Source organism: Bos mutus, chromosome 27 (assembly GCF_027580195.1).
Source record: "Bos mutus isolate GX-2022 chromosome 27, NWIPB_WYAK_1.1, whole genome shotgun sequence".
Taxonomy (NCBI): Eukaryota; Metazoa; Chordata; class Mammalia; order Artiodactyla; family Bovidae; genus Bos; species Bos mutus.
Window position 1 is genome coordinate 41,901,825 of NC_091643.1, and position 14,232 is coordinate 41,916,056.

Consider the following 14,232-nt stretch of genomic DNA (forward strand, 5'->3'; position numbering starts at 1 on the left):
TGTACAATATGACAGACCTCTGGAGGAGGGAATGGCAAACCACTCCAGTATGTTAGCTGTGAGAACCCTATGAACTGTATAAAAAGGCAAAAAGATATGACACCGAAAGATGAGCCCCCAGGTCAGAAGGTGCCCAACGTGCTACTGGAGAAGAGCAGAGGACAACCGCTAACAGCTCCAGAAAGAACGAAGCGGCCGGGCCAAAGCAAAACGGTGCTCAGCTGTGGATCTGTCTGGTGATGAAAGCAAAATCTGATGCTGTAAACAACAGTTTTGCATAGGAACCTGGAATGTTAGGTCCATGAATCAAGGTAAACTGGACATGGTCAAGCAGGAGATGGCAAGAGTAAAATGGACATCTTAGGAATCAGTGAACTAAAACGGATGAGAATGGGTGGATTTAATTCAGATGACATTTTATCTACTACTGTGGGCAAGAATCCCATAGAAGAAATGAATAGCCCTCATAATCAACAAGAGTGCAAAATGCTATACTTGGGTACAGACTTAAAAATAACAGAATGATCTCGGTTCATTTCCAAGGCAAACCATTCAACATCACAGTAATCCAAGTCTATGCCCCAACCACTGATGCTGAAATTGATCAGTTCTATGAAGACTTAGAAAACCTCCTAAAACTAATACCAAAAAATTATTTTCCAATCATCATAGGGGATTAGAATGCAAAAGTAGGAAGTCAAGAGATACCTGGAGTAACAGGCATTTTTGACTTTAGGGTACAAAATAAAGCAGGGCAAAGGCTACCAGAATTCTGCCAAAAGAGTACACTGGTCATAGCAAACACCCTTTTTCAACAACACAGGAGATGGCTTTACACATAGACATCACCAAATGGTCAATTCTGAAATCAGATTGATTACATTCTTTGTAACTGAAAATGGAGAAGCTGTATACAGTCAGCAAAAACAAGACCTGGAGCTGACTGTGGCTCAGATCATCTGTCCTCATATCTAAATTCAGTCTTAAACTAAAGAAAGTGGGGAAAACCACTCAGCCAGTTAGGTACAGGATAAATCAATCCTCTATGTTATGCGGTGGAGATGATGAACAGATTCAAAGGATTGGATCTTGTAAACAGAGTGCCTGAAGAGCAGTGGACAGAGGTCCATAATATTGTATAGGAGGCAAGGAATAAAACCATCTCAAAGTGAAAAAAAAGAAAAGGAACTTCTTACCATGCCTGGAAAAAGAGAGTAGCTCAAACTGTAATGATCAAAGCCAATACTTGGATTAAATATGTGACGATCAGACAAGCTAAGGGGATCTGTACACCGAAACAAATGTCCTCAGTGTTTTCTTTTTTGTGGAAATATAATTGACTTACAGTATGATGTTTGCTTCAGTGTACAGCAAAGTGATTCTCTTGAATACTGTGTATTTTTCCAGATTATTTTCTATCACAGGTTACTATAAGTTACTGCATATAGTTCCCTGTGCTAAACAGTTTATCATTGTTGTTTGTCTATTTTATACATGAATGTGTATCTGCTAATCTCAAACTCTGAATTTATCCCTCCCTGCCTCCCTTTCTACTTTGGGAAACTTGAATGTATTCTCTGTATCTGTGAGTGTGTTTCTATTTTGTAATTAGACCCATTTGTATTCTGCTTTAGATTGCACATGTAAGTGATAGCATATATATCCTTCTCTGACTTACAGCACTTAGTGTGATATTCTTATGATTTTCTAATGGGAGAAGTGAATGCATGCCTGATATTAAAGCCCAGCCTGCGTCCCTTCCCGCAGGTACCACGGTGCCAGCGCTGCTCAATAGCACATCCAACCAGCTCTACCTGCACTTCCAGTCAGACATCAGTGTGGCCGCTGCTGGCTTCCACCTGGAGTACAAAAGTAAGCTCCCCTGTCTCTGCATCTGGCTTTCCCTGTGACACTGAGTGATTTTCTTAAAGGGGAAATGGATCCCTGCCCTTATTACACAGAAATTTTGTTCTAAAGTTATGTTTAGAAGTTCCATGTAGTTGAGTGTTACAAAACCAATCTCTATGAACTATATTGTTATTACATAAATATTAATATAATATTTTGTTACATAATTATATCATAATACTATAATAATATATCGTTATTTGAACTGTATCTTATTATATTATATTGTATAACATAATTATATTGTGAAAGAAAAATTTATAGGGAAATGAAGAAGTTAGGATCTGGAATAATTCGATAAAACATTGGCTTTGCTTTCAGGCTGTTTGTGTTAAAAAGAGAAAAAGTTCAAAATACCCATTGGTAATATTGCTAGTTTTTCTTGTGAGTGGTAGAAAATACTCAGATAAGGATCCAAAAATGTAGAAGTCATAATTTCCAAATAGATTATGGTCATAAGCTCTTTCTATTTCTAGTCTCAGAGGCTGTTAGAATGGGACCGGCACAGAGCAGCCCCTTCAGTGCCTACATTTGTGTATTATTCATTTTAATTGGAAGAAGGTAACGCAAAGGAGATGTTAACCTTTTAAAAAATGGATGTGAGACTGAGTTAATAGTCTGATAAATGGGATGACAAAGGTCAGATTCACAAATCCACTTTGACGTTTGATTATGCAGGTAAACCTTGTAAAAGCGAAATCAGAATTTCCAATGAGAGTGAAGTTTATTTTAGGACGTGTTTTCAAGCACTAAAAATGCTTAATGTTGATATTCATCTCGTTTAATAAGCAGTTGCAAATAAGCAAATACATGGATAAGCTTTAATAAGTGATCCTTTGAATTGAGATAAACAGTTTGCTGGGATGTAAATGCGTGCATGTATTTGAATGGCCAGATTTCCAGCTGATGATAAATATTCTGAACCAGACACAAACCACAGGGCTGTTTTGCATTCTGGTTGAATTTCCTTACTTATTACCGGCATTTGTATGCAAGTTTATTCCAATTTATTTGAATGGGACTGCATTAGTGACAGCATAAAATGATACTGTGGATGTTATTTATGTAGAATATGTCTGGAAAAATCACTACTTTGATACATATGGTGAACATCTGTAGATAGGAAACTATAAACCTTATTTATGATAGTGTCAGTAAATTCACTAATATTTTTAGCAGCGTTAGATTTGATCAATGTGCCCATCTCTTCCTCTCAAAGTGATCTTGTGGCTTCTGACTCTTCATTCACTCCTTATAGAAAGAGGAGCTACTGAAATAATTAGTCTACAATTACCATGAAATATTATCCATGACTCACACATACCTCAGCTCCAACAATATATTAATAGTAATCACCTGCATTTCATCTCATTCTCAATTAAATTTATTAAAAGAAAGATGAATGTATTGCTCACTGAAATTAATCTTGTTCAAGGATCTAAGGCCTTGTTTCATTACTTAATCTACTTATTTTTTTACTTGGCCACACAGAATGCTATGTTTTCTTTTGTTGAGTTTCTTTACTGAGTCATTGTTTTTGGACACTAATAGTATTCTGAGGATCATGCCATTATCTTCTGTGTGTTTCAAGGCAGTCATTTCTCTGTTCTATGTGTCAGTGTAAAATTTGGATTATACAAAGTGTTTGTAGAATTACTCTTATTAAGGTGAATATCAAACAACATAAGGATTGTTGAAGTAAGTTGTCAAAAATTGTATAATATTCATAACCTTCTAACATTTTTTTTTTGCTCTCTGGCCCTTTCTTTTTAATTTTTTTTTAAATTTTGTACTGGAGTATATAGCTGATTAACAATGCTGTGATAGTTTCAGGTGGACAGCAAAGGGACTTAGCCATATATATCCATTAACAGATTTTTACATCTACCTTAAATTGTGTATTTCCAGTCTGCACATCTTTCAATTCAGATTTTTCACTAAAATATATACCCATGAAATAAGAGTAAAAGCAGCAACAAGCTCTGTTCCTGGTCCTGCCATAAACGTGTTACAGCTATTTATTCAATTCTCCTCAAAACAACTCCATGAGGTATGCTTAGGTTTTAAAAGGTCTTCTCTGTGGCTTAGATGGTAAAGAATCTGCCTGCAATGCAGGAGACCTGGGTTAGGAAGATCCCATGGAGAAGGGAATGGCTACTCACCCCAGTATTCTTGCCTGGGAAATCCTATGGACAGAGGAGCCTGGTGGGCAACAGCCCATGGGATCTTAAGGAGTCAGTCATGACTGAGCGACTAACACTAGGCCTTTAAGGAGAAGAAACAGAGCCCCTCATGCGTTCAGCCCGCTCAGGTCAGAGTCGGACTGCTAACGACTTACAGAAGGAACACATGTAGACACAGATGTGTTTCATCGCAAATGAGCACCTGCCCAAGAATCACAACCGTCCAATCAGGAAGAGCACACAGACCGCCCTTCTGTACTAAGGGAGACACCGCCTGCCGCTAGTAGCTGAATGGTGTGTGGAAGAGAAAGGGGCTTGGGACTCAATCTTGGAGATGCAGGTGGTCTGATCCTGAAACCTGAGCTGTTACAGCTAGTCCACTTCTGCTTCCATCTGAGAAGTGTGAGTTTCTCACATGAAATGAAGGCCAGATACTGTTAATTAGGTGCTTGTGTGCACGTCACTTTAGTCATGTCGACTCTTTGAAACCCTATGAACCTTTGCCCTCCAGGCTCTTCTATCCATGGGATTCTCCAGGCAAGAATCATGGAGCAGGTTGCCATTTCCTTCTCTAGGGGATCTTCCCAACCCACAGATTGAACCCAAGTCTCCTGCAGCTCCTGCAGTGCAGGCAGATTCTTTACCACTGAGCCAACAGAGAAACCCCCTGTTAATCATAACAGTCCATAATTCCAAATGAACACTGACAGGAATTTTTCAAACAAAAAGCAAACACTTTTATTTGAAATTTGGTGGGAAGAGGACAAATAAGATTAAACACCCAAACCCTGATGGAGTGTTGCTATTGATACTATTTGTATTTTATTGATGTTTTCCCTCTTTTTCTGATAGCATTTTGTTTAATTGAATCTTTTATTTAAGTTCCAATTTATCTCCACTATGGTCTTATTAGAGAAAAGTCTTAAAAACGTTAAGGGTCTCTCTAGACAAGTTTAAAATATATTCTTTAATATAACCCATCTTACCTTCAAATAATATTATTTCACTTTGTGTCTAGTGAAACTTATAAACTTGTACTTCTAATTTCTTCTATCCATCCCTCATGTTATTGTTGTTTTTGCAAAAATAAAATGTAAAATAACAATAACATGAAGGATGGATAGAAGAAATTAGAAGTACAAGTTTTTAAGTTGCATATTATAAAACCTACAAATATTTTTCTACTTTTTGCTTTAAATATTTATCTTTCATAGTGAATAAAATAAGAAAATAAATGTTTTATATTTACCTTATTTTTAGCATCTATGAAGCTCTTTCTTGGGGTGAATCCAAGTTTTCATTTAATTTTTTTCTGTTTAAAGAACTTCCTTCAATTCTTCTTATAGGGCAGGTCTGCTGACAATGAATTTTCCCAGCTATTGTTTTTCATTTTACCTTCATTTTTTGAAAGATATTTTGGCTGGGTTTGGAAATCTGGGTCAGAAGTCATTTTTCAGTATGTTAAAAAGTAGGGCTCCTCTGGTGGCTAAGTGGTAAAGAATCTGCCTACCAGTACAGGAGACAAAGGTTCAATCCCTGCATCAGGAAGAGCCCTTGAAGGAGAAAACAGCAACCCACTCCGGTATTCTTGCTGGGAGAATCCCATGGACAGAGGAGCCTGGGGGGCTACAGTCCACAGGGTCACAAAGAGGCAGACGCAACTTAGCACGTGATGCACACGCACACGTAAGATACGCCACTTCATGGTCTTCTCGTTGCTTAGTTTGTGATGAGAAGTAAGCTTTGATTCTTCTGGCTATGTGTTTGTCCCTGTTTTCTGGCTTCCTTTACAAATTTCTCTTTATCTTTTATTTTCATCAGATAGACTGTGGTGTGTCTAGGTGTGTGTGTGCACACGCACATGTGCATGCACACGTGATATTCATCCTGTTCAGTGACCCTTACATTCTTGGATCTAAGGTTTAATGTCTTCCATTATAATATTTATGAAAAAAGTCTTGACCATTATCATTACAAATGTTTCTTTCCCCCATTCTCCTTTCCTGTTTTTTTTGGGCAACTCCATTGCATGTCTATTGGACATGTTGATATTGTATCACAATTCTTGGTTGCAATTCTGTTTTATTCACACTCTATGTATGTGTTCCAGTTTTTGTAGTTGCTATTAACCTTTGATTCTCTGAGTCTTTCCTTGGCTATGTTAAGTCTGCTAATGAGTCCACTGAAATAATTCATCTCAGATATTGTGTTTTCCCCCTTGAATTTCCACTTGCCACTTTCTTATACTTAGTCTCTCTGCCATAATTTCTCCATCTCTTCCTGAATGCTATCTTGTCCACTAGGCATTTTAACACATTTTTGTATTTGATGTATCTGCCCAATATACCACTATATGACTGTGCAAAGTCTGACCACTTTATCTCTAGACAAAGTGTTTTTTTTTCTTGAATACTTTATTAAAGATGGGCACCATGAGTAGATGCGCACCACTTTATTGTTGTTCAGTTGCTAAGTCGTGTCTGACTCTGTGATTCCATGGGTTGCAGCACGACAGACTCCTCTGTTGTTGACTATCTCCTTAAGTCTGCTCAAACACATGTCCATTGAATCAGTGATGCTATTAATATTTGTGCTAGGAATGGGCACCACTTATGTTAGCCTGTCGAATCAGGAGTTGCCGTGGGTTTGAGTTCTGTTGTTGCTATGGTTACTTTCAGAGCATCAGATCCCTCAGTGGTGAGCTGCAACTGCCAAGTCCTAGTTGGAGGTTTTTTCTCAGTCATTACTCCAACTTTAGCTATCAGTCTTCCCTAAATGCCTTTCCCAAAGAGATGGTATCTTTCCAGACTTCTGTATCTCCCCAGTAGTAGATGCTGCTGCTTGTTACTCCGTGTTAAGCTTACACTGGTATCAAGGTAGTTCTCTCCCAGCCGAAGTCAGACCCTGAGAGTCTATGCATGGTGGGATGGGGTGTTCTCAGCAATCTTGCCCACCCTCCTGAGGTTGTAAGCTTCTACCTATCGCTTGTATTTGAAGAGAATTTCCTGACTGTCCCCTAGTGTCAGAAGACCGTGGTCTTGGTACTAATAGAGGATCTTAAGCCCACAGATTCTCCTACTACACCCCAGATGTAGACTTTCTCTATATAACTTTCTCCAAGCTGCAGTACTCTCTTCTTGTGCCCTGGAGACAACAGGTTTTTGCTACTGAAAGTGGTTGAACTTTCTTTTCTGAAAGAGGAAAATGTGGGGAAATGCATGGGATTCCATGCCCCTGTCCACAGAAACAATGATATTTGGTGGTGGTGAGGGTTGGTAAGGGAGAGGCTGATTCTAGGCTCTACCAGGCCCCCAGTGTTTCTCTTAATTACTTGGCAGAGATACAAGGACAGAAGGGCAGACCCTCCCTCTGTCTGGGACCCTGAGCAGCTGGAGACCCATGCTGGGCACTGGCCATTGCTAAGATGATAGCTAATCTATCCTTGCCTCTGGAAGTCGGTCCTTTCTCTCCTGTGATCCATCACAGTGACAGTTCATGTGCCCTGCCTCCCCTTGGAGGCACTAATCCTTGGGAACTGATGTTACCTAGGTACTTGAAACCTCAGCTCCCCGATGAGTTCAACAATGGCTATGATTTTGTAGTTTAAATTTTCTCACTGTTAAAGTGGACTTGAGACTTTATTTTACATATTTCTATATCCAAGGTAGAAACGGAAGTCTTTTGTGGGTGTTAAAATTGCTCTGCTTCAAGGATAGATAGATAGATAGTGAAGTCGCTCAGTCGTGTCCAAATCTTGGCGACCCCATGGACAGTAGCCAACCAGGCCTCTCCATCCATGGGATTTTTCCAGACAAGAATACTGGAGTGGGTTGCCATTTCGTTCTCCAGGGATCTTCCCAACCCAAGGATCGAACTCGGGTCTCCCTCATTGTAGGCAGATGCTTTACCGTCTGAGCCACCAGGAAATAGATGAGTACTCAAATTATTTATTTAGATTGACCATGAAGAAGTTTTTCTAGAATGACCAGATTTAAACAAAATCATCTATCTATAAATATAATCTGTCTATCTAATGCACATTCTTTATCCTTTCTTGTTTAACAACAAAAACCAAAAAATACCTCCTAATGGCACATAGTTAAGGCTATGGTTTTTCCAGTAGTCACGTATAGATGTGAGAGTTGGACTGTAAAGAAAGCTGAGCACCGAGGAATTGATGCTTTTGAACTGTTGTGTTGGAGAAGACCCTTGAGAGTCTCTTGGACTGCAAGAAGATCTAACCAGTTCATCCTAAAGGAGATCAGTCCTGGGTGTTCATTGGAAGGACTGATGTTGAAGCTGAAACTCCAATACTTTGGCTACCTGATGCGAAGAGCTGACTCATTTGCAAAGACCCTGATGCTGGGAAAGATTGAAGGCAGGAGGAGAAGGAGATGACAGAGGATGAGATGGTTGGATGGCATCACCGACTCAGTGGACAAGAGTTTGGGTAAACTCTGGGAGTTGGTGATGGACAGGAGGCCTGGCGTGCTGTGGTCCATGGGGTCGCAAAGAGTCGGACATGACTGGGCAACTGAACTGAACTGAACCGAATGGCACATAAAGACACACACACTGCTACAGTCTCATAAACTAAGCATGTAATACACATAACTTTAAGTTAGTAAGATAGGTTTCTTCATAGCTGTGACAAAGTACAGAGATATTTACAGATAAATGATATAGAATTAAATTTAATATATTTACATTATAAATATATTATTAGAATAAATTTATCTAGTTGAGAATTACTTTCCATTGAAAGATTGCTTGAATTAGAAACTGTTTATCCTGATTCGTGCAGATGGCAATGCTTGTTGAATGATCATACTTCACATTACTAACACCTTGGTTATTAAATTAGACCCACTACTGTGACTGAGCTTACTCACCACTCTATCTTGCTAAGTTGGAAGATAATTTCTGGGTCCACAGGGAACCATATAAGACTTCATCTAGTGGCACCTATGCCAAGTTAATGCCATAAACCCAATGACTGTATTTGACCTCCAATGAGGGCCACTGCAATTATTCAAGCCTCTTTAGTGCTAATATGTGGCGCTGAGTCTAAACAGCACCAAAATAATTCTATTTATGAAGTATTTTCATAATAATTTCTTTTCTTTATGTACTAGCTTTCTCAAAAGACCTTCTTCCTCTCATGTTCACTATTGGGAAACCCATTGGAGTTAACAAAATATTTTTGGAGTCTATGAGATATGATATTTGACCCCTGGAAGGCAAATGAAATAGAGAAGCTACTGTGAAGTGTGAATTTCAAATGTTCTACAGAGCCGAAAAGTTAGCTATTCTTTAAACAGTAGCCCAACAGAGGATGTATTCCGATGTGGAAGCTAATCTCCCATGTCTCAGACTCTGGCCCTTTGATTCAGGACAATATACAGATGGGTCAGACTCTGGAACATCTAAGCTGTGGCCATGACAGCCTCATGTGATAGAGAAAAAGAGACAGTAGTATTGTAGTAGCACATTTATTTGGAAAAAAGGAATTAGTGATTTGTTGTTATTATGAAAAAAATAAAAACTCAGGGAAAAGTAAGAATAATGACTCCTTCTTTGTTTGAAATGCATGCTTATCCTTAACAAGGTAGAGTCAAATGGAGATTTTTTTTCACATTAATTAACCTCCAATTAAAATAAATTTATATTTTAAAAATACATTTTAAAAATTTATTTAAACATGAAAAATTTTGTTTTGGGGTTTAGCCGATTATAATAATACATATATTAACGGCACTTGTAAGTACTATGTTAAAAATACTAATAAAGTTTCTCAACTTGAATGGTGAGTGTAAATAAACTTCACAGTCCAATGACACATTGCACAGGATGGCACCTCATATGTCCCAGGGTGCATCTATGAGTATTTCATTCTGTGCACCCAGATATGACAGCTCTGTACTTCCACCAGAGTGGGTGTCCAGTAAGCCATGCCGTTCAGTCATGTAATAAGTTGATCTTCTTAATCATGTCAGTTTGAGCCCATTTTTGTATTTAACTGTATGTTAATCATTTGTTGATCCATATATTCGGAGACCCTCTCAACTCCTGCCTCCTGTTAAAATTTATATCATTAGCACCAATTGACAATTCATGTCTTCTTTATCTCCTGCCATGGTCCTTGCACCAGGAACCATGGGCGAGTTTAAAGTCTTGCATATCCTGACTTCTATCTAACACTCCAGACAGCTCCAGAGCCCCTTCTGGTAACATGAGGTCTCTCTTACAGGACTATTTTAGGCATTCAATAGTAACAGACCTTTGTTGGGTGACAGGAGAATCCTAACTTTATTTGAGGTTGAAAATAATACACACAAAAATCTGGTAACTGATTAAAACTTTCCTACTAACAGTGATATTTTGGCATTTTACCAAGTATCACATTTAAGTGAAAGATGTGATTTAATTACTTAATCCCTGGGGTGTTTAGTTGGATGTCTTCTAAAATAAAGGGATTGAAATTCAGTTTTCCAGTTGTCCCTGGATATGTCTTTGGAATTTCAGGCATTAACAGATTTGGGAAGGAAAGGGTAGAGTGTACAGAACTGAAGCTTAATCTTAAGCTCTGCTGACCACCACCTACTGTCCCCACACTGATTTCAGAGGTGGGTCTCATCATTAACTCTATTTATCAGCTAGTCTCTGGTTGCTGTTGAGAGAATCATCAATCATTGGACAAATTCTGCTGCTACTTGTTCAGACCGTGACTCGGAGAGTTGCCTACACAAAAAGGAGTTTGCTTTCAAATTGTTATTGTTGTTCAGTCTCTAAGCCATGTCTGACTCTTCACAACCCCATAGACTGCAGAATGCCAGGCTTCCTTGTCCTTGACTATTTCCTAGAGTTTGCTCAAACTCAGGTCCACTGAACAGCAAGGCTATATAACTATCTTATCCTCTGTCATGCCCTTCTCCTCCTGCCCTCAATCTTTCCCAACATCAGAATCTTTTCCAATGAGTCAGCTCTTTGCATAAGGTGGCTGAACTGTTGGAGCTTTGGCTTCAGCATCACTCCTTCCAATGACTATTCAGGATTGATTTCCTTTAAGATTGACTGGTTTGATCCCCTTGCAGTCCAAGGATCTCTCAAGAGTCTTCTGCTCAGAACCACAATTCTAAAGCATCAGTTCTTCAGCACTCAGCCTTCTATAAAGAAGGTCCAACTTTCAGATCTATACACGATTACTGGAAAAACTACAGCTTTGACTACATGGACTGTTATCAGCAAAGTGATGCCTCTGCTTTTTAATGTGCTGTGTAGGTTTCTCATAACTTTCCTTCCAAGGAACAAGCATCTCTTAATTTCATGGCTCCTGTCCGATTCCACAGTAATTTTGGAACTCAAGTTGTCAGTTGGTGCATACCCCTACTTGTGTCTCATTTGAGACTATTTTTGTGTTTGATTATTTTCCATTTTGAATGGTTTTCATAGAGTGTCCACATTTGCTGTGATTCCATCTCCTTTTGGTGATAATTTTCCCCCTTCCCTATTCTTGTCCCCCTAAAATAAATGGTAGGTGTCACTGTATCCATCCCCAATTGTTGGAGCATTTCATGTATGCCTGCTCTGTCCTCCAACCTCTGTAGATGGTGTCATGGGGCAACCAGGTATGGTCTCAGCTTATGCAGAACTCAAATTTTAGTTGTGGGAGCATAATATACAAGAAAGCACTGTGATGGTTGTAGATTGTGTTCAGAACCTTGACGCAAATGAACAGAGTTCTTAGGTACAAATAACTGCAATGCTCTTAGACTGAAAATATTTATGGAAGGAAGAATGAGACAATACCCAACATTCAGTCACAAAGAAACTTACAGAAACATATTGCAGCCAAAGGAAACAATCAGTGGGCACCCCAGGTGGAAAGCACTTGTTATACTCCTGAAGAAATGTCAACCTCAGAGGGAGCCTTTAGAACACTTGAAGGAGAGGCAGGTAACAAGAGCGAAAGAAGGAGCTGGTTGAAGAGTGTTTCCCACCTCACAGCCCAGGGTTTTGTTGTGAAAACAATTGGAAGACACTGAATGGTTTCTGTCAGGGAAGTGACATCCCCTGACTTATTTTTCAAACAGATCAACTAGGTTGTTGAGTAGAGACCTACCTGGACAGCAACAGGAGAGCGGGCATCCTCACAGGAGAAGTGATTGGCACAGGAGTCATCAGTTTAGTACTCTGGCTCAGAGGAGTCAGCAGTGCTGATGGATGCAGAGTTGGGTCAAACTCAAAATAAGGCCCTCGGGCCTGGCCTTGAAAGTGTATTTGATCTGAGTACTTTTTGCGAAGATATGGTGACTTAAAATACTGACTTCTCCATGGGGTCCATCCATCCCACTCATAGTCAGATTTCTGAAGTTACATCCAGTTATTTTCAAATGAGGAGTAATAGACAAAACAGGAGAAGGCAATGGCACCCCACTCCAGTACTCTTGCCTGGAAAATCCCATGGATGGAGGAGCCTGGTAGGCTGCAGTCCATGGGGTCATGAAGAGTTGGACACGACTGAGCGACTTCACTTTCACTTTTTATTTTCATGCATTGGAGAAGGAAATGGCAACCCACTCCAGTGTTCTTGCCTGGAGAATCCCAGGGACGGAGGAGCCTGGTGGGCTGCTGTCTATGGGGTTGCACAGATTCGGACATGACTGAAGCGACTTAGCAGCTGCAATAAAGAAAGCAAATACATTTTTTATGGTTATTTTTTATCAATACTCAAAACATTAGATTTGTATTGAATCTTATGATTTTATGAGTAAAAACTATTTAAAAGTGTGGCGCTAATAAACTTTGCAAATGAAAGTCACGTAGACCTTTTTAATTACTTTATGCTCAATTATGGATTAGTTGCTGTTGGCATTGCTGATTTTCTTATCTGAGTCTGTTGCAAATGTACCTCTCATTTATAGCCGTATTTTTCCTCTCAATTTGGTGGTTTAGTTGCTTCAGTTGTGTCTGACACTTGTGACCCCATGGACTGTAGCTCCCTAAGCTCTTCTGTCCATTGGATTTCCCAAGCAAGAATACTGGAGTGGGTTGCCATTTCCATCTCCATTTTTCCTCATAATCCTTGATAATGGTTGCACACAAATGTATGAAAAAAACTGATTGAGATATTTGCAGTTGAAGACTACCATGTGACTACATTTTTATGAGAATGGCAAAGAGCTTGATTTACAATAGCAAGCAACCCCCCAAAATTCTCCAAGCCAGGCTTCAACAGTATGTGAACCATGAGCTTCCAGATATTCAAGCTGGATTTAGAAAAGGCAGAGGAACCAAAGATCAAATTGCCAACATCTGTTGGATCATAGAAAAAGTTCCAGAAAAACATCAACTTCTGCTTTATTGATTATGCCAAAGCTTTTGACTGTGTAGATCACAACAAACTGTGGAAAGTTCTTCAAGAGATGGGAATACCAGACTACCTTACCTGCCTCCTGAGAAATCTGTATGCAGGTCAAGGAGAAACAGTTAGAAATGGATGTGAAACAACAAACTAGTTCAATATCAGGAAAGGAGTATGTCAAGGCTGCATATTGTTACCCTGCTTATTTAACTTATACGCAGAGTACATCATGTGAAATGCTGGGCTGGATGAATGAAGCACAAGCTGGAATCAAGATTGCCAGGAGAAATATCAATAACCTCAGATATGCAGATGACACCACCCTTAGGGTAGAAAGTGAAGAAGGACTGAAGAGCCTCTTGATGAAAGTGAAAGAGGAGAGTGAAAAAGCTGGCTTAAAACTCAACATTCAAAAAACGAAGATCATGGCATCCGCTACCATAACTCCATGCCAAATAGATGGAGAAACAATGTAAACAGTGACAGACTTTACTTTCTTGGGCTCCAAAGTCACTGCAGATGGTTACTGAAGCCATGAAATGAAAAAAACACTTGTTCCTTGGAAGAAAAGCTATGACCAACCTAGAGAACATATTAAAAAGCAGAGACATTACTTTGTCAACAAAGGTCCATCCAGTCAAAGCTATGGTTTTTCCAGTAGTCATGTATGCATGTGAGAGTTACACCATAAAGATAACTGAGTGCCAAAGAATTGATGCTTTTGAACTGTGGTGTTGGAGAAGACTCTTGAGAGTCCCTTGGACTGCAAGGAGATCA

The 14,232-nt window shown here is 39.3% G+C and overlaps 1 protein-coding gene across 1 annotated transcript in view; it reads left to right on the plus strand.

The window, feature by feature from the left end:
* The window catches only part of CSMD1 (CUB and Sushi multiple domains 1), a 1,688,220-nt gene that overhangs the window by 1,466,273 nt on the left and 207,715 nt on the right, over positions 1-14,232 (plus strand). Inside the window, exon 36 of the mRNA XM_070364228.1 lies at positions 1,768-1,872. Coding sequence (XP_070220329.1) covers positions 1,768-1,872 — 105 coding nt within the window. The remainder of the gene's footprint in view (positions 1-1,767; positions 1,873-14,232) is intronic.